The 20,058-nt window shown below is 46.3% G+C and overlaps 1 protein-coding gene across 1 annotated transcript; it reads left to right on the forward strand.

Moving 5' to 3' along the window:
* Positions 1–949: 949 nt before the first annotated feature.
* trib1 (tribbles pseudokinase 1) lies at positions 950–8,076 on the forward strand. Its single transcript, XM_084032509.1, has 3 exons — positions 950–1,688; positions 2,470–2,762; positions 5,516–8,076. Exons 1-3 carry the CDS (start codon positions 966–968, stop codon positions 5,988–5,990), a joined length of 1,491 nt encoding a protein of 496 aa, XP_083888635.1. The 5' UTR covers positions 950–965; the 3' UTR covers positions 5,991–8,076.
* The last annotated feature ends 11,982 nt before the right edge of the window (positions 8,077–20,058 follow it).

Genomic DNA, 20,058 nt, shown 5'->3' on the forward strand with positions numbered 1-20,058 from the left:
ACGGTTTGGAAACGGCACGCTTCTGTTTGGCAGGAGGGGTTGTGCAAAAGGAGGGGTGACACACACACACACACACACACACACACACAGACACACACACACACACAGGCCAGCTGGTGCTCCGTGTTATAGTGAGCGCTCAGTGAGCCGCCGCTGTGCCTGCGCGACATAAAAAGCGGTGGAAAACGAGAACTCCTGCGTAACACGCACATGGCCACGCTGTGTGTACACACCCTGACAGGCATGCACATTTATAATTACCTCAATGCTCATCATGAAAGGAATGTTTCTCAATCACCCTTTCAATGTCAAAGTTTACTGATTAGAGATTTCCCAGGACTTCGTTTTCGCACCACCGAGTACAGTAGTTCCAAGTTGGGCCCGGTGTCTCTGGGAGCCCAGCTGCTATGATGTTGTTTACGGAGCCATATTTTATGTGAACGCTTATAGCCCGGCACCACCGAGGCTTTATGAGGGTGAGTCATATCCACATAACAAACAAGCCCAGCATGGGAAAATATCACGGTGATGTTAAAGCCAGAGTTAAGGCTCACACACTGGAGCTTTGTGCGGGCCGGTTCGCACTCCAGGCCTAACATTTCCAGAGCAAACAGTCAGCGGGTCTGCGGGGAGATGGTTGCAAGAGGAGACTCTCAAGAGTTTTAAAGATTGTTAATTATTATCTAAAAACATGTGCACGCTTGATGGGGCAGCCATGATAAGTAGCAGATGATTTTTTTTTTTTTCTTCATTCCTCTCACGTGGTTTATGGTGTGTTTTTTTTTCAGTATCAGCTAAATCTCAGAAGTGGAATTCGGAGAATCATGACACCAAAACAAAAACGCAGAGAGAAAATACAACGAATGTTTGCGCCATAAGCTCAGGCGCAGTCTTCTGTGAAAGGTGATACAGCAGGAGGTTTCATCAGAGCCGAGCTGGAGTCGGTGCCGTTACAGGATTGCTCAATGGTTGTGTCACCAGGAGGCTGGACTGGTCGGGCGGAGTGTTTGAGCTCTGAGCTCAACATCACCGGAGCTCACTCACTCTCTGCCTCTCTCTCCGAGCGTGAGGCGGTCTCTCCCTCTCCCTCTCTCCCTCTCTATCTCTCTCTATCTGTCTCTCTCAGCCTGGACTCTGAGGGATCGGGATTTAGCACACGGACCTCAGAGCCACGGACATTCGCTCTCCATAAAAGGACGTTGGGGTTTTTTTTGGATTATTGCGCCACTTTCATTAATATCTCCACCAGAATCAACCCGGCGCGGAGAAATGGAGCGCACCTTCTGTGGTTTATTTTAAAAAGGACTAAACCAGTCGGGGTCTCTCTTTCTTTTTTATTATTTTTAATTTTTTTTTCTGTTGCTTTGATGGTGAATCGGTCTATCAGGATGAACTTGCAGTGGAGCAGCCCGGCACCCTGCCTCCGCACCGGGAGAGTCGCGCACAAGCGGCTGGACTCCGACGACCAGCCGCCGGCCAAATGCGCCAGGCTGAGCGCCGAGGCGGGGGACACGCAGGGACTCCTGGGCACCTCTCCCGGGTCCCCGGTCAGCCCCGTCTCGAGCCCCGTCCCGGCGACCCACCAGGGGCCGTCCAGGATAGGACCCTTCCTGCTCGTGCCCCTGGCGGACCGGGAGAGCGTGCACAGCGCGATGAACACCGACACTGGCGACGAGCTGCTGTGCAAGGTATATGCGCAATCCGCGCCGTTGTGCAATTTTCTCTGAATGAATGGTGTTTCGAGACAACGCGTTGCCCAATCGCCTGTCTGACATGTCATCAGCATTTAGCCGACTCGCTCACCGAATGTCACCCTCACGTGAAATGTGTCACATTGGTGTTTTTCTTTTTTTTTACGTAATAACATCGTTGCTCAATGATTATTGTGCATCTCGATTATTCCGAATCTGTTTACAAAAATGCACGTCAATAAACAAATAAATAAATAAACACATTCCAGCCAGCCCCACATCCTGTGCTGTGTTGTGGAAACACATCCTGGCTACTGGAGCCCACCTATCCCTTGGCGGTGTGGCTTTCACAGCGTGTCTGTCAACTCGTCTCATTTACATCCACGTCACCGCAATACGCCACGCAGTGACACGCACGAAATGCAAAGAGCGAAGAGGGAGGGGGGGGGAGGAAAGGACAGATTGCCCTCCACCGCTCCGACATCCACGCGCTCATTCTGAACGACAGACCTGCAGGCGTTTGGCTTTGTTGATTAATAAAGTTAATCGCTTCATGCGTTGGTGATTCATTTTGTCATGCTCTTGCAAAAGCAGCTTATTGAGCCGAAATCAAAGCGCATCCTTTGCCCCTTTTTTGTGTGTGTGTGTGAAGGGGGGGGCAAATTTGCATGCCTGTTCCCTCAGATGATCATTAAAAACACACTGACCCATCTCCTCCTCCCTTTCCTCTCTCCTCATTTCCACCCTGCATCTCTCTGCCTCCTGTTCTCTCTCTCAGGTCTTTGATATGGGAGTGTACCAGGAAAAGATCAGGGCCTACGGGATCCTACCGGCCCACAAGAACGTGGCCGGGGTCCGGGACATCATCATCGGCGAGCGCAGGGCCTACGTGTTCCTGGACAAGGACTTCGGGGACATGCACACCCTGGTGAAGAGCTGCCGGAGGCTGAGCGAGGAGCACGCCTGCAGGCTCTTCCGTCAGGTGGCCCTGGCCGTGGCACACTGCCACCAGACGGGCATCGTGCTGGGCGACCTCAAACTGCGCAAGTTCGTCTTCGCCGACGAGAAGAGGTGAGAAACCGTCCACCCTTGCAGCATAGGTTTCCTTCAGCTCCAGTGGTATCGGTTCACTTTTACGCGGATGCTCTCAGACTCGAACACGGCGGCAGCCAATGTGTGCCGACATGGATGCGGGCACAGACAGAGAGTAGGAGGCTCTGTACTTGTGGAGGCAGACTGCACGGCTTCCCAGATTGTCGTCCTCTCTGTCTGTCTCCCCTTTTTTCTCACTTCTCGACGTGTCTCTTTGTGTTTGCTCATGCATGTGCGAATGCGGTGGGCGGCGGTTTGGCACCGCCGCCAGACGAAGGCTGGTGAATGAGACGATTTATCACCCCCTTCTGTGGTCCATATCTCCGAATGTATTAATTCCACGTTATTTATGAAGACGTGACATCACAACTATGCTGCGGAATAACCAACCGCTTCCAACAAGGATTCTTTCAAACACACTTTCTTTCGTGCATGCATGATTGAGTGGTTCAAAGTGCTTGGCCTGGACCCGGCTCCCACACACACGCCTTAATGTCTGCCTCTCGGAGACACACACAAAACCCCTGCTTACAAAACTATTTGTCGCCTCTTTGCCCTTGCGTCACACTCTTTCCTGTAAGCACCCGCTGATGTCGCACAACCACCCCCCCCCCTTCTTTTTCAGCTTTCCAAAGGCTTTTTTTCCATGGAGACTTTTCTACAGTAACATTCCCCAGCCTTGACCTCTGGGTTTGCAGGGTCAGACTGGACAAATGAGAGCAGACAGCCAGTGAGAGAAGTTGAAGTCAGTCGTGTCCCTCTGATAGCTATACGGCTGCAGAGCGATGAGTCACAGTGTATATGTGCAGAAGGGAAGAGTAGGGAGGGGGGAGCGCATAGCTCGTTTTCTTTCATTGTGTGTGTGTGTGTGTGTGTGTGTGTGTGTGTGTGTGTGTGTGTGTGTGTGTCCATACATGCGAGTTTGTATGAGTGCTGATTGCACATTCAGAGCGAATGCCTCTTCTTCTTTTGGGCCCGTAGTTCAGTATTGTCTGAGCTGAGTGACAGCATTGCAGCACTCCGGTAGACAAGATCCACTTGACCCCAATGATGCAATGATTTTTTTTTAAACTTCTCTTCACGCTTCAGCTGGCGCCATGTTGCAGCGCCCCTTTCCGATGATCAAACTGCGACGTGACCGCACGAAAAGCTGCAGATCGCGGCCGATAGCGTGGAATTCAACATTTGCGCACACCGAGATTGCTGCCTCTCCATCCGGATCGCAGGCGGCCTTTTCGGGGCGCATCGACCTAAGTCTCCTTGAAATGGCTCGATTCCCCATGAGCTCATTTTATCCCGTCATGCGGGCTCGCAAATCCACAATCAGGCATCTTTCAGACCCCAACAATCACACTGTGATGCAATGTCCCGGCCAACAATGCAGCACTCGAGCCAGAGCCAGAGAGAAAGTCACAACAATTTGACAAATGCTATCTCACACACACACACACACACACACACACACACACACACACACACACACACACACACACACACACACACACACACACACACACACACACAGTGTGCAGTTGGAAAAGCCAGTTTAGGGAAGGTGACTAGCACTGTGAAGCATGCAGAGCTTCACTGCTGGGCCAGCCTTCTCGTGCGTCACTGATGTGGCAACATCCATTTGAGGGTAATTATGGGATGGCTGGCGCCGCGAGTGTGGGACCCAGGTGCAGATAGCCGCAGAGAGAGAGAGAGAGAGAGAGAGAGAGAGAGAGAAATGTACTCTCAACAGAAGGATGAGTCACTCTCTCCACCCCTCTAACTCTCTCCGTTCCGTTTCCTTTTCTGTCTCCATCTCCCGTTTGCCTCTCCTGACTTATCTCCTCCACTATCTCGCCGTTTGAATATCAGTCGCTCTCTATCTCGGTCCTTGTGGCTGTCACTCTTTTCATCCCCCTCTCCCCGGCCGGCTATTTTCTCTCTCCAGCCGCTCCGTCTGACAACCGAAGTGTCTCGCAGAGTCGGCCCTCTGAATGCGAGATAAAGCAGCACGCTTCTTGTGTGCATTTAGCTTGATAAAAAAAAACTCAAATCGCTGTGTAAATTTGAATTTAAAACAGGGCACTGTTGCTGTAGAGAATGTATTACTTTTGTTCCCCCCAATCCCCATCAACCATTTTCTAAGTTGTCCAACAATCTTAGTTCCTCTAGTGCCGGACTAAACAACATGTTCCATCATTAACATGGCTAAATATAGCAGTGTGTGCGAGGAGGGGAGGAGGAAGGTGCTGGAGTTGTATATTTATCTGCGTGCGTGCGTGTTTATGTGACCATGTGTGCCAGGAAGTCATTGGAAATTTGCTTCGGCAGCTCTGATTCTCAAACGGGACTCACTGTGCACTTAGGTCACAGTGAGTTCAGTGGTTGTGTGTGTGTGTGTGTGTGTGTGTGTGTGTGTGTGTGTGTGTGTGTGTGTGTGTGTGTGTGTGTGTGTGTGTCCATCTGCTCTGCAACTTAAGCCTCAGGAGAGGATGCTTGTTTTTCCATGATGCAATCAAGTGTCTTACATTTAAGAGATCTCTGAAATGTTTGGCAGTGTTAAACAAAGCCACTGTTACAAATAGACTCTCTCACACACTCATACAAACACACACACATTGTTCTGCTTAGGGTTCACCACAGAGTGTGAAAACAGATGATATAATTGCCATGTTATAGGGCAACTAGATTTTAAAGGTCCTTTGAAATGCCCTGACCTCCTTTTGACTTTTTCTCCACAGAACACAGGTGAGACTAGAAAGCCTCGAAGACTGCCGCGTCCTAGAAGACCCGAGCGACGACTCCATGTCGGACACCCACGGCTGCCCGGCGTACGTCAGCCCGGAGATCCTCAGCGGCTCCGCGCCTTACTCCGGCAAGATGGCCGACATGTGGAGCCTGGGGGTCATGTTGTACACCATGCTGGTCGGCCGCTACCCCTTCCACGACCCCGACCCGGCCACGCTGTTCTCCAAGATCCGCCGAGGCCAGTGCTGTTTGCCAGAGGGCCTGTCGCCCCGGGCCAAGTGTCTGCTCCAGAGCCTGCTGAGGAAAGAACCCTGGGAGAGACTCACGGCCAATGAGCTGCTCGTTCACCCGTGGTTCCACCAGCCGCCGTCGTCGCAGGAAGTGGCGCCGGGGGAACAGGAAGTGAGCTCGGCGGAACAGATGGTGCCATCCTTTGACGTGGAAGAGGATGAGGATCTGTTCTGCTGACGGACTCGATTCAGCCGAGTCCGTCTGAGGGACCAAAGCAGAAAAATTGCGATGAGGGATCCATTGTCGTCGTCGTCGTTGTTGTTGTTTTTTTTACATTGGCACTTTTTAGAAAACCCATTTGTGTACTGTTGAGTGTACATACACCCTCAAGCTTTCTACAAACTTACTGTACTGTATTTCGTCTCGTATGTGTGTTACTCGCTAAGGGCATTGTCCACAATGATCAGTCATTGTGTTTCTATATGTATGTTTTTGAAATGATTTGGTGCTAAAAGAAATAACCAGGACTTGAACCAGATTACTTTGACAAAATAATCTCTGCAGGCTACTATGAGTGTATCACAGGAGGTTAACCTATGGCAAACAGTAGTCACCAACGCTTGCTCTCAGCCCCGGACTCGCAAGGCTTCAGAAAGCATTAGACGAGCGGGAGGCGAGGAGCCGTGACGCTCTTCCCTCCCGCTCCGGTCTCTGACCGGGCCGGAGGCTCCGCCGGCTGACTCACTGACCGGCTCGAGGAAGGCCTTCGCACAAGCTTGACGTCTCGCAGCAGGCGGTGTCATAGAGTGGGAAAGATGCTTAGCAGAGGACTGATGTGTCACACTCAGCAGGGACGCTACCAAAAAGGTGTCTCACTGCCAATCTGGCGATGTCTCAGCAAACCGAGAGCATTTACAAATCTCACACCACGCGCAGAAGGTTGGGAAAGGATGTTACTGGTGTTAAACTCACAGAATAGTCTCACACACACACACACACACGACAATAAAGCACTAGGCTCACACATATCCATATCTAAATGGAATGAAATCTCATTTTAAAACTAGAGCATTTTAAAAACACGGTCAGACCTGCATTTACACACATCACACCAGAACAGGAAGCGTCTATCAACAGGTTGTAGGCCATGCAAATTTGACTGTGATCAATCACTCGCAGCAAAAAACACTAACACTAATATTTCTGGTTTAGAATGAAAAGAATGCTCTGGTTTTAAAAAGACTTCCGTCACATGCTTTTGCAGCAACAGATCAATCACACACCCGAAGGCATACTGGAGTAAAAACAGAGAGTTTCACTTTGAATATCTCAATCCAACAATGTTTGTATTGTTTTTTTCTTTTATGAAATGTGTCAAATGTCCATTAAGTCGAAAAAAAGGAACACATTTCAGAAAAATGAAGACTTTCTCCTTCGATCGGTTGACCCCGTTTTGGTTCATTTCTGTCGATTCGACAAAGCGGAGCGGAGTGTTGTGCCCGTATCACTGTGTTTCATAAACTGTACGCCTCTGAATCAGTCGCAGTCAGGCGCTATTTGATGTTGGTTGTCTGATGATGACTCAACACTCGAGCGTGTCTGTAGAGAATGCTCCTGACCTTGGCTGCAAGGAATCTGTTCCGACTGTTTCACCTCTTTAAATGGTACTATTTCCCCCCTCCTTCTTGCCGTTAAAAGCTGTGGATCCACAGAGACGAGTCATCATAAGTTAGTGAAATGATGCGCCGCGTTCTGAGAGACGTTTTATGTTAAGGTTGTGACAGGCGGATGCAGCACTTCGGTGACGTTTTATCCTTCCAGGCTGCTGTAGATCTGCAGCTACTTCATCCTGGCACAATCATTTTTGACAACGGTACTAAATCTGGCATATCAGAGAAGCGCCACGCATTCAATTTTTTTGGGGTCGACCGGGAGGCTAATAAAACGTCTGCTGCAGTTCTTTAATTATTTTTTTTCCACTCTCTCGTCTGCTTGAGCTACCAGATGGGGACATACGTTTGACAATCTGAATTGTTCCTGGAGAATCCTTCCCAGGAAAGTAATTTAAGAGATTGAGGATTTTTGTTCCTGGTTAATAACAGAGCAGAGTCACACATTCATGTGACGCGTAGAGTAAACTGACACGGGTGCACAAAACTTCATATTGCACTGTGAATTATGTATTTGTGACACAACCTGGAGGCTATTACTGGTCCAGACAGGTTACACACGCGAGATGTAGTCGTTGTACAAAAGATGTAAATATGTATATTTGAAATATGTGTGGAGATGTTGAATAAAGATCACATTTTTTTCATATTCACACGGCTTGTTTTTTTTTCCATTACTTACAACCATGTGTGCCTAGAAGGGCCTTCCTGCTTCTCGGTCCGTTTTCTCATTTTCCTCAGCACTTTCAATTTCCTCCTTGAAAGGGAAAAATAAAAAAATAAAAAAAGCTCTCCCTCTCTCTCCATCTCTGCCTTGAACCGTTTACTCTTCCCTGACCTTTGCGTAATGTAACATTTAACTCCTCAAACACACAAATGTCAATAGTGGGTCAGTGTTTTTTCCTGGAACACACAACGGGGAACGCACACACGTCACCCGCTCGCCGTAGACCCATGGAACTCATCAAACACCAGCACTACTTAAAACTCAAACGCATATAATACGGCTGTATTTAATCCACTTTTGCTTATGAATCATTGTTTGACCTATAACAGCTTGGCATGTCTCCACCGCCTGTGTGTTATGACTGCCCTAGGCATGGCTGGCTGCTTGCGTAAGCCCTGCGTGTGTGTGTGTGTGTGTGTGTGTGTTCATGCGCATACCTGCCTGCATGTCTGTGTGTGTGTGTGTTAGTCAGAGAGAGAGAGAGAGAGAGAGTCAGATTAGGTATCAACTGGGTAACTGGTGTGTCTCAGCTGCTGGGAAGCTGCCAAATCAGCGATTGCGTAACACGTCAGAGCCGGGCTCCTCCAGGGATGACAACAGGGGCCCCAAAAAGTAGGTTAGTAATAGGTCAAGTAATGAAGACCTGAAGAAACGTGTGTGTGTGTGTGTGTGTGTGTGTGTGTGGAAAGGGTGTGTTTGATGAAGGAGGTGGATGTGGGAAGGTGTGTGAGGGAATTTTATTGTTGTGAACACAAAGTGGTTTGTCATCTCATGCTTTACACGGTTTAAAGATAAGACATATTTATGCATACTTGATTTCATACCAGAGCCCAAAACACCGACTAAACATGAGAGACTACGGCTTTGGCCTCAATAAACAAATTACTTTACGACACTGGAAACTAATCAACGTCATTACCTCTAATGGGCGGAACCATATTTCAAGATGGCATAGGTCAGGGTTTGAGGATTTCTTAACATTAAAAAAGAAGTATAACTATCATTTTACAGCACTGGGTACAACGATGGATGTTATACGAAACACTTGTCTTTTTGGGTTTTGTTTTGTTGGGTCTCAGTATTTGTATTTTGTTGATTTTTCTTTCTATTTTCTTTCGTTGTGTTTCCTCTCTGTGTGTATCAGACTATATGACACGTTTCTTTAACGTTGCATTTGAGACAGAAAGAGGGTCATTTTTCCTGTGTGTGAGTTGGAGTTAAAGGGAACTTTTAAAAAAGTGTACAAATAGCGATATAGAATGGATACAATGTGGTAATGTGCAACTGATTGTTTGTTAAATATTTATTAAATTATATTTAAAAAGATCAAGAAAGATTGGTTGTACACGTTGCCAGCAGTTAGATGAGAAGATTAACTCTAAATACTCCACAATGCCAAACTTAAGGTTATGTTATGTTGTGGTGAGGAGTAAAACAGAGTAAGGAATGTGACTGTGTGCCCTTATCCAGTCCCTTGTAAAGTATAAAGTTCATCCGTGCTTGTGATCCGGGTTCATTAAAGTCTCCCAGCCACATAAGCCTTTAAATAGTCCACTTTACAAACTTCCTTGTTGGATGAACACACACACCGGAGCGTCATCAGATATTTCCTTGATCCTCCATGACCTCATGAGCTGTAATACTAACAGAGTGAACTATTTCACTGGATATTTCAGGGGATGTTTGTGATGTAAGACGCCGCTGTTTAAGTCACATTACATCACAATATATCATAGAGGAAGGCGTATCTTCCAGGTGAAAACTAGGTGGGTAGTTTGGGACTTTCCATGCGGATAATACAACGTGCCCGGTTCAGCCACATAAGAAGTGAAGAAGCAGATCTGAGATATGCCAGTAAAACACCTGCTTCAGTCTGGGGTATTGTGCTTCTTCCTGGAACTCTTTGGCACAGGCGACCGTCTACTGGTGCAATGGAAAGAGCCTCCTCTGTTTAAATGCCTCTGGATTACATAATACAAATCAATGAAGGAATGTGAGCTGTTGTGTCGATGGCAGCACAGTGAGGAGTTTGACCCGCTTGTCATAAGGTTGGTATTTTCGACTCGTCTTAAAGGGTTACCTGGAATTATATGGAAACATATGAACTCTGTTGCCATCTTGTGGAGGTAAGGGAAACTGCAGCTTTGTGGCAGCTTGTTCTTCCTGTGATTTCTTCAGTGTTTTTCACAGTTAAAAAGGGTTTGAGACAATTCTATGTGCTGAACTCAAGCTTTTAATAGTAATAAAGTAATATCTATCTTTCAGCTATGGATTGTGCGATGATAAAACAACACATCTGAAGCTGTCCAACTTTTTCTGGCTTTCCTTAAGATGTTTAACAGAACAACAACTGTTTTTCTTGGCATATAACCACCACCTGTCAAACCACTGTTTGTTGTCGCCCACGTGTTCATGTGTGTCTGCCCAAAACAAATTAAAACATGTCTTTGTAGACGACTAAAGTCAAAAACTCCCCAGGGTTCCTCTCAACAAGAAAATAATCAGCAATTTAATCAGCGATGAAAACAAAAAACATGGTTCATCTTTCATCTTTCTTTGACAGCATGAGTCCCCATTGGTGGTAAATGGGAGACGTGAGTGTTGCCTAGGTTAACAGGCTCTTACGCTCAGACAGGAGTGGAATGAGCATTTCTCTGATACGATTATTTCAAGCAAAATGGCCCTTGAGGGTTCTGCGTTATCATTTTGATTGTTTTCTATCGAGACAAATAAAAGAAAACAGAAAAAGATCGTTAAGACATTAAAACATGCCGATGATGTGACCCTGGGGGGAAGCTGTTTCTGAGCTCTCATTCCTATCTGGAAATACAAGAAACATAATAGAACAAACTTGTTCCTTCGTTTGGAAGGGCTCACATAAATGCTTCAGCTTCACGTCTGACTTCTACACGCTGACCACGCCATGGCAACAAAAGTCCAGGAGAGGGCAGCGTTTTCATGCACCAGTCCAGCTTATTCTTCATCTTTGCAAATAAACTACCATCTTTCACACAAGGAACAGGTGGACCAGATGACTTAGATATGATGGTATTGGATTAATAAACGAAGAAGATCCACGTGTTATCTGAACGATGCTCCTGGGGAAATCTGCATAACTAAAGAACATCTGATCACTGAGGTTTTCATCATAACAGACCATTTGGCTGTCATTGTTACCCAGACAATACACAGTCCCCTACTTATGCGTTCCCACCCATATTTTTATGTGAGGCGAACAACATAATACAACCTCAGATTTGGGCTTTATGGGGTTTTAAACGGCAGCTGTTTAATAGTAAGGCTGTAAAATTAGCCATCTGTCTGTGGGACCGAACTGCCTCTCCTGGCCTTATGGACAAATATAACGTCAGATTAACCAATCAGAAACTCGTATAGGCCTTTTAACACACACACACACACACACACACACACACACACACACACACAGTAGTAGAAGAAGAAGTATTCTCAGTGGAGCCTAAAAGCATTCAGCTACTGCACAGAAACAGAAAGAGACAGTTGAGGATGATTATAGTACACTGGCGGTACAATTTTACTTTACACTTTCATGTCAGTCTCATTTATCCAGTCGTATTCTCGCCATTCCCAAACAAACGCTTTTTCCACTATAACCACACAAGTAAAAACACTTCAGACGGCACTTAAAGGTAACACGGGGACGGGTAACTGGCACAAATAACCGTATTTACAGTTACAGCAACCAAAAGACGATGCCTGGTTACCAGCCTGACAACCACCTTTGAAAGTCAGTGTTGAGCCCCGGGAATTCATGGTTATTGTTCCGGAGCAGTTTGCACACACTGTATTATGGGCCATCTCTAATAAAGCTCCTCACGTGTCTGTATTATTCCGTTTCTTCCCGGGATATCAAAGGACATCGGTTACCGAGCTTGTTTGATCGAAATAAATGTCTCTCCTGCAGGTAAGAGAGAGCAAACAAAGAGAATAATCAATTCACGGTGCCAAAAATACAGCATGTGTTCGACGTCCCGCATGAGCTCATCATTACAGCCATTTAGCTCTAATAGCTGGAATACAACAGGAGACGGGCTGCCTGTCATTTCATCTGTACGTTCTCCTGTTCTACTGTATGTTTTCCCTGCAGTTTCTGAGAAAAATGCATTAATGCGCCACCAGCTCTGCACCGGTAACACTGACTGCTGCTAATGGGGCCAATGGAGGGTACCGGAGTGTTCTCTGAAAGCTTTTTGTCATTCATAAAGTCATACTGACGGACGGTTCTGTATAATTTGAATGTGTAATTCAGGACATTCTGTACAATTTTTCTTCTCTGGGAAATATTGAAATAAAGCAGTACTCTGCTGTCATCCTGTGGAGTGTTTTCACTCCAAAAGCTCGCCTGCATGTCACTCACGCTTCAATGGTGCACGCCATCTTGTGCTCTCGGGGCTCGCCTTGTTCAAAACGCAGTGTCAACCTGCGACGAGCTGCCTTTTTTTTGTTTTATCCTACAGACCCCGAGTGCTTGAACACAATCACCGCCAATCTCTGTGTGACAGACCGTATCTGTGAGGAGAATACAAATCAGGCAACTTTGTGTTTTTCATCATCCACGGCGCGGAAGTGAAATTTGGCCCAGCCAGGAGCTGATTATCTCTTGTCGAAGGGTTAAAAGATATTTGAAAATATGAAAAGTGTGTAAATAGTGAAGCATTTGTTTTGTTACGTGGGGGTGATAAGCTGCTTAATTCCTAACCCCCCTCGAAAATGAAAAATCAGCACTTTTCCTTGCCGATGGTAGGGAGAAAATGGTGCAAGAGATTAGCTCAAAATTAAACAAAGAGCACAGTGTGAAGGGATTTGCTCCGCAACACAAGGCCACGTCCACTAAATGAGTATACAGTGGCCGTGGCTGCAGCCTTTCTGGTCTTTCATGCCACTGAGCTTTGCAATGATTCGGATTCTCTAAAAAATGCCCATTAGCCAACTTGCCGCTCACTTTAAGCCACCGGATAAGATGTTGAAAACATAGGTCTCATTGTACGGAAATACACAGGTCAGTTCAGAGGCGTTAACCCTTGTTCCGCCAAGAATACATGTTCGAGGGCAAAACAGCTGGAACACTATGTGCCCATCCATTCAACAGGAAACTCAGTGGTGGACCATGAAGGCCTACATTACATTTATTTCAAATTGCAACTACTACATCTACTATACTAAAAAATTTGACTTATATTTAGTATCGTATGTACAAAAAATGTAAGTATATACATTAAAATAATAAGAAATTGAAGGTCCCAGTCATGCATTAAAATATTCCTTGATGGATCCATAATGATAACAATACATTAGAAAATAATATAACCCTCTGACAGGGAGCATTCTGCATTTTGATGGTTTCAACAAGTGATATTTAGCTACTACTTTATGTTTTTTCTGGACAACCAACCAGCTGCAAACACAACTCTGACACTTCATCACCTTCTGAAGAGGATTTGTTGAATATCTACACCCAGGCAAAACATTTCCAATAAGTCTTCATGGGCAACAACAACACAGCAGGTGCAACAACAACACGGTGTGTAAACAAACAAACAAACACAAACTTCTCAGCGCCTGCAGCCACGAACACACACAACTAAGCGAAAAGAGAGCTGCAGCACAGTTGTTGTTCATTGCGTGGTACATACACGCTAGGCATGGTTGCCTAGGCAACGCGGCGCTCTCATCTGTAGCCCACAGTAAGATATTGAGCCGGTAGTCATGTTCGACTCACCTGTCTGAACGTCATTCTGGGGGCCTCGTAGTCCTCCACAATCTGCTCCAGGGTCAGCTTCATAGTGTTCAATAACCAGTCGTCTCTCTCCCAGTATCACCAGTATCACCAGTCCACTCAGCCTTAAAAATGACTCAGTGAAGAGCAGAAGTCGCATGGAGAATCCATCCTGCGCATGTTAGCATGCTAGCAACCTCGACGCAGCGTGCACCTGTTGATGACGCAACAACGTAGGTGTGTTCGATTTGAGGCACCTCGCCTTTTTTTTAACTGGGCTGTTACAATAATGCTAACCACACCTTATGATGACGCCTTCACGTTAATTGGAATTGTGAGCATTTCTGTTCTGTTCGCTACCTGTAAAATCTGGGGTGCACTTGCTAAAGGGTCACTCACAGGACGATGGATTCGTTTCACCGAGGCGTCCGCAGGGGCGGGTGTCATAGTAGCCTAATTAATGGGGGAGAACGGGGCATCCTGTCACACTTTTTTGCGTTCCCTTTAGTCAAGTAATAAATTTGAGTGCACAAATTAAGGTACAATATGAATATTTTACTACACAACAACAACAACAACAACAACAACAACAACAACAACAACAACAACAACAACAACAACAACAACATACCCAAGTAGGCCTAGACGGAAAAAAAAAAAAACTTTATTACCGTAGCTAGAGTAGCTTTATTAATCTGAAAGTTAGTAAGACTTTGATAGGGACCATTCTGCATAATGATAAGTAAGTTTATCTTTTTAAACGTTATGTATGTAATTCATCGTTCACTCATTTAGGCTTCAACCAAAGCTTGCTATCTTGTTGCCAAATGCTCCACTGTGTCAAAGACTCTGGATACAGTCATGCTGCGTGTAATTAAACTGAGCTTCATTGATCCTCGGGGGAGGAATCAAACACACGTTCCCCTGACATGCTGTCTTTCGCTCTCATTTATTCTATTGGCTCATCACAATGTCACGTCACTCCTCATTGGCTGCTTGGTGGGGGAATTTGTGAGCGCTGCCCGTCTTCTTAAACATCTTTCCATTAGTTGCATAGACACTGGTCCGGGTACAGCACTCGAACTGTGTCAAACATGAAAAGGGATTAAATCACCAATCAACATAGTTGCACAATGCCCCCCCCCCCCCCCCCCCCTTTCTCTCCATTTACTCTGAGCTCCCCACGGGTGAGCTAGGGGGGTTATGAACAGGGGAAGCAGTGAAAGGGGGTAATCTTTCACTCCTTTGCATAGCACAAAGGCTTAGCTGGAGATAAGCTCACACTCTGCAGCACGCACGGAAAGTAATATTAGACGGACACAAGTTGGTCACACATCTGAGAGATCTGAGAAGAGGCACATAAAACATACATACTTTTATGTGCTACATGCACAAAAAAGTAGCGTAATGTCTAACATACTGATACTGTGTGTGTGTGTGTGTGTGTGAGAGAGAGAGAGAGAGAGAGACACGGTTGAGCGATTCTAACATCCATTTATTCAATGCTTTGCCACTTAACAGGTAGCTGCTGCGTTCATGAGTCAGCGGCTGATGATGGGGAGGAGAAAAACACTCACCAGCTGGAGGAATGATGGAGAAGAGCAAGACAGGAGTTTAGGGGACAGCGGCTGAGGGTTTTCTAGGGGGGGGGCAGAACAAAATGCTGCAGGACGTGAGTGAAAACGAAACAAGAAGGAGGAGAGAAAAGCAGAACAGGGAGAATAATAGAGCAGTGAGAAGTCAATAAGGGGTGTTGCAGCAGAGTGGGAGTTCAGTTTGCATGGCTCCACTCGGCGGGTGCCTTTAATTACTTTTCAGCGTCACTGCCTCTCCTGGTCATGAGCTGCATGCTCCGATCACCAGCTTCTGATTATCGGCCCTTTGTGAGAGGCCTCTGCCCGCTGTCAGGCTGTAATTACGTTTACGCTGGAGAGCACCTCGGCCCGTCAGGAGGCCGTCATCCATGCTCGCCCTCCTCTATGGGCTTCAACCGGCGAGGAAATCAAACAGTCAGGCAGGTGCATACACGTATTGTGATAAACCAGGGGATTTTAATGTGTGATGAGGTCAAGAGCAAGCCAATATCAAGGCTGACTTGCAAACACAAGGGCATTTCTTAAAAAAAAAAAAAAGGAACAGGAACCTGATTGCGAAAACAAATGTGATGATTCATAATGAGACGGGGCAATAAAGCACTGAAACATCCGGTCATTGCGTAAGACTTCGTCTAACAAAAGGGAAGCACTTCCTCGCACCAGCAACTTCATCGTCTAACTGTGTAAACAACATGGCGGCAACACCATAACCTTGAAAGCAGGAATAGAGCGGTTCAAACCCAGATGTCCGCATGGTCACCATGACTCGGTCACATGTACATGAGGTGCTGAACTGTGACTCCTGTACTCTCATCCCCCCTTTTAGAAAACCACTTTCTCTTTGTGGAGTTCCCATCCATAGGAACTATTCTATTTGCATTCAATGCAATCTGTGTTTGTCCTGTCCTGTCTAACCTTTCATTGTAGTATTTTGTCCATCTCTCCAGCCCCTCCCTACATCCCTTGTGTCTCTGATCTTTACTACTCCCCTTTCCTCCCCATCCTTGCCATTATCTCTCCCTCTCTCTCCCCCGCAATCTCTCTCCACTGGACCAAAAAAAGAGGGAATGAGATGGCACGAAGGGAGAACCGCAGGTGTCTATTGAAGTGTCGACCGACCAGGCAGCCCACCTCAGAGAGGCCACATCCCACTAGCCCGCCATCACCCACACTTTTCTGAAGGTTGCACCTTTCCGAGGCTCCGCGCGCAGACGCATCGGGGGCCTCAGAGGCCCCGGCGGTCCGGCACCTGCCTGCTGTGCGAAATCAAAAAAGAACCCGGGACAGACCGCCAATCGCACCAGGCGTCAAAAGATTCTCAGCTTGTTATTCATCCGTCAAGAGCAGAGCGAGGGAACGTCTCTGCAGGGAACAGACCAATCTGAGATTGTGTCTGTGATGTTTGCCTTTTTTTTTTTGTGTGTGTTCTCTTTCACCCGATATATGTCAAGTAAAGTCATAGCAAAGAGAATATAATGAGGAGAGCGATGAATGGCAAAGAAAAGTGGAATACGCCGGAGTCCTGCAGAGAGAGAGGACTGAGGGAGTATACATAATCACCGGAGTTACATGACATATTGACGGCGCCGCGTCTGAAAAGGAAGCCGACGTGCTGTATCAGAATGCTTCAAGTTCAGCTTGCAAGGAAAAACGTTTCCGACGAGCATTCAAGTTTCCGCCCTGCACATGGTGTTCTTGTGTGAGATTGTGCTGACTCAGTAACTGGTACTTTAAAGCAGCCAGAAGTCCCCCGCTACAAGACAACGATGAGGTTGTCTTTTCGTTAATGGGGTTCAAGGTTTTGTACTATTTGGGGAGAGTCTTTGTAAAGGTCAGTCACCGCATTCCTTTTAGAAACATAACCTCCTTGAGTTAAAACATGGTGGTTAGCCCCCCCGATTTTCACCACTTGGCTCAGCCGTCTATTCATAAAACCTGACTGGAGCTATGAAAGCCTGTATCCAGGCAACCATAGAATTAAGTTAAGTTATCCCTGGCCCGCAGCTAAAGCATCTCCGAGGCAGATTTCTAAGACATAAATATGTCACATTTCTAACCACCTCTTCAGTCACACATATCCACTGTTAGTGGCAATAAAACTCCAGGCCTGGCCCTCCGTTAAACACTCGTCATTATGCCTAGATCGCATCGCATGCCGTCGACCTCTCAGCGCATCCTTAGCAGATAAAAGCCGAGTGATTATATCTACCTTTCGACTGCCGGCGACTGTGCGTGTCTTTGCTTTTCGGCATCAGAGGAGCAGGAGAGCCTGTTCTCCCCCAACAAACTTTACCTGACACCTGATTTTTTTTGTCAAGTTTCTCCTAGAAGGCAACAATGCTACCAATTACCTCGGTGGAGCCAGCCAGCCGGCTCGCCGGTCTGACAGATGACTTTGACCTCAGCAAGCATGAGGACCTTCTCTTGGTTGACACATACAGCTACTGCTGGAGGTGGAGGCTGATGGGTGGAGGAGTGGGAGTGGGGGATGCGAGCCTCATGCTTTGACTGGATCCTACACGGTGCAAGCCTCGGGCAGGCGAGGACAGGTAAGTGATGCCGTTATGTACGACCCCCTTTCCTTATACATACACATAGGACCCCCCCCCCCCACTCCCCAATAATAGGGTTCATAACCAGCTTCCTGCTGGGCCTGAGAGCTCCACCGTAATCGTACTGAGCCGTGAATGAACGCAGCTTCCTGCGATACGAGGCTTCGAACGTGAAGACTGATTTGTGGCAGATATGTTGGCGTGTGAGGACAATAATACAATAATGATGTTTATTTATATGGGAGCTAGTTATGAAAGGAAATATTTTCAAACTGCCTCTCGTAAAACAGAGATAAAAAAAAATAAACAGGAATAAAACCAGCAATATCAGCAAAGCGAACAATAACAGGACATTTTTTTTAGCTTTTCGACACAATGAAGACGACTGAGCATCCGACCCGGGAACCTTGCAGACTCCCTTGTGTTTTCTGATGAAGCAGATACGACTCTGCTAATGTTTCCGTGAGATGGAGAATGTGAAAAGCTGTTACATTTTTACCCTCCTGAGCAACAATAGCCTCAGTAAATCAGCTTCATATCGACAAGAATGTACAGTCAGACCAAACATCTAAACAAACTCATATGAGCGGTATATTTCAAACTGTGGCTCTGTGACTCCTCACACTAATGTTATTAACATTTACTCCGATATAAAATGCTGCCTAACACGCCCTTAATCAGAAGGCTCTCTAACATGAACACACCCAAGCATCCGACGTTGGTCCTTTGTTTTCTGTGCAGATGTTATTACCGTTGTCAAGCCTCTCGACGCACTGGAATTTCCTCTGTTTGGGTTGACCCACCAGGCAGTGCTGGAAAACGCACCTCATGAGTGTGAGCTCATTATTCTCGGCTTTACACACAGTTTGAATACAAATACAGAGTGAGTGAGTGAGGTGAGTCCCTCACCTCTGGTAAATACCGCAGTGAATTATGATTGATTTGCTGGGCGACCGCATTCCACCCGTTATTTTATAATCCTCGTCTTAAACGGCACGGCTGGAGCCGGCTTAAATGCAAACGTAGAGTTTTTAAATTGAATTGAAAGTTGCCTGACAAGATTTTCTTTTTCATATGTTATACATTAACATGCACTTAATGCATGGGGGGGTGGAGATGGGATAACAACACACACAGAGGGAGAACGGCTTTGTTCTCGGCTCAGGTTGATATTACTCCGCTTTAATTACAAAATAGTCAAGCTGTTATATTAAAGCTCTGATTAGAGAGAAAAGTTATTTTTTCGCTCACAAGTGACTTTCATCAAATACATTGTTTTTCAGCAGTGACTTGCAGGCATTCACACATTTTCTCTAGGTGAAGTCTGATAGTCAAACTCATTTTCTCCACCACACCAGCCTTGGGTGATTACTACATTTCAAGGTTAGGATTTCAAAAGGCCTGGCAGCAGCCGCGGCGCCGGAGCCGGGGCCGCATGGTGAGCACCAGAGGCTCTGTCTTTGTCAGTTTTATCCTTTACACTCTCTCTTAACACAGTTTGGAGTAGGAAATAATGAGGTTCACCCCTCTCATGTCACCCAGTGATGTTTGAAAGATATTTAAAGTTGCAATAGAAAGGTGTTTTTTTTTTTGGCTACTTTGGAGCAGTGGAAGCAAGTTGTGAACACGACATATTATATTATCACCTTTTTGAGCACACGTTTCTAGTTTGAATGCTACATCCAGCGGTGACAGAGCAACATTAGCATTCATTCAGAATCGCCGTTGAAAAGAGAGACCCGTCGAACGTCTCTCTCTTTCAGCTCGGGTCTATACGAGCTCCCGAGGGAAATATCAGGCTCTTTAGCCGTCAAATGCTCCACTATGTTCGCCAGCTATAGCCAATAGCTTTTCTTCTGTTCAGTGCTGGACAGGTTGTTTACCGTCATGCTTTAGAGGGTTTTTTGTTGTTGCTAAAAACAGAGGGCGGTTGAAAATAACACTTGAGAGGGAAAGAGTAGACTAATTCAATTTTGTATTAAATATTATATTATTCTTTTTATGAA

The sequence above is a fragment of the Eutrigla gurnardus genome, assembly GCF_963514095.1.
Source record: "Eutrigla gurnardus genome assembly, chromosome: 17".
In the NCBI taxonomy this organism is placed as follows: Eukaryota; Metazoa; Chordata; class Actinopteri; order Perciformes; family Triglidae; genus Eutrigla; species Eutrigla gurnardus.

Coding starts and splice junctions, on each gene's coding strand:
- trib1 (XM_084032509.1), top strand. CDS start 966: ATGGTTGTGTCACCAGGAGGCTGGACTGGTCGGGCGGAGTGTTTGAGC. Junction 1,689..2,469: donor GCGACGAGCTGCTGTGCAAG/GTATATGCGCAA, acceptor TCTCTCTCTCAG/GTCTTTGATATGGGAGTGTA. Junction 2,763..5,515: donor GTCTTCGCCGACGAGAAGAG/GTGAGAAACCGT, acceptor TTTTCTCCACAG/AACACAGGTGAGACTAGAAA.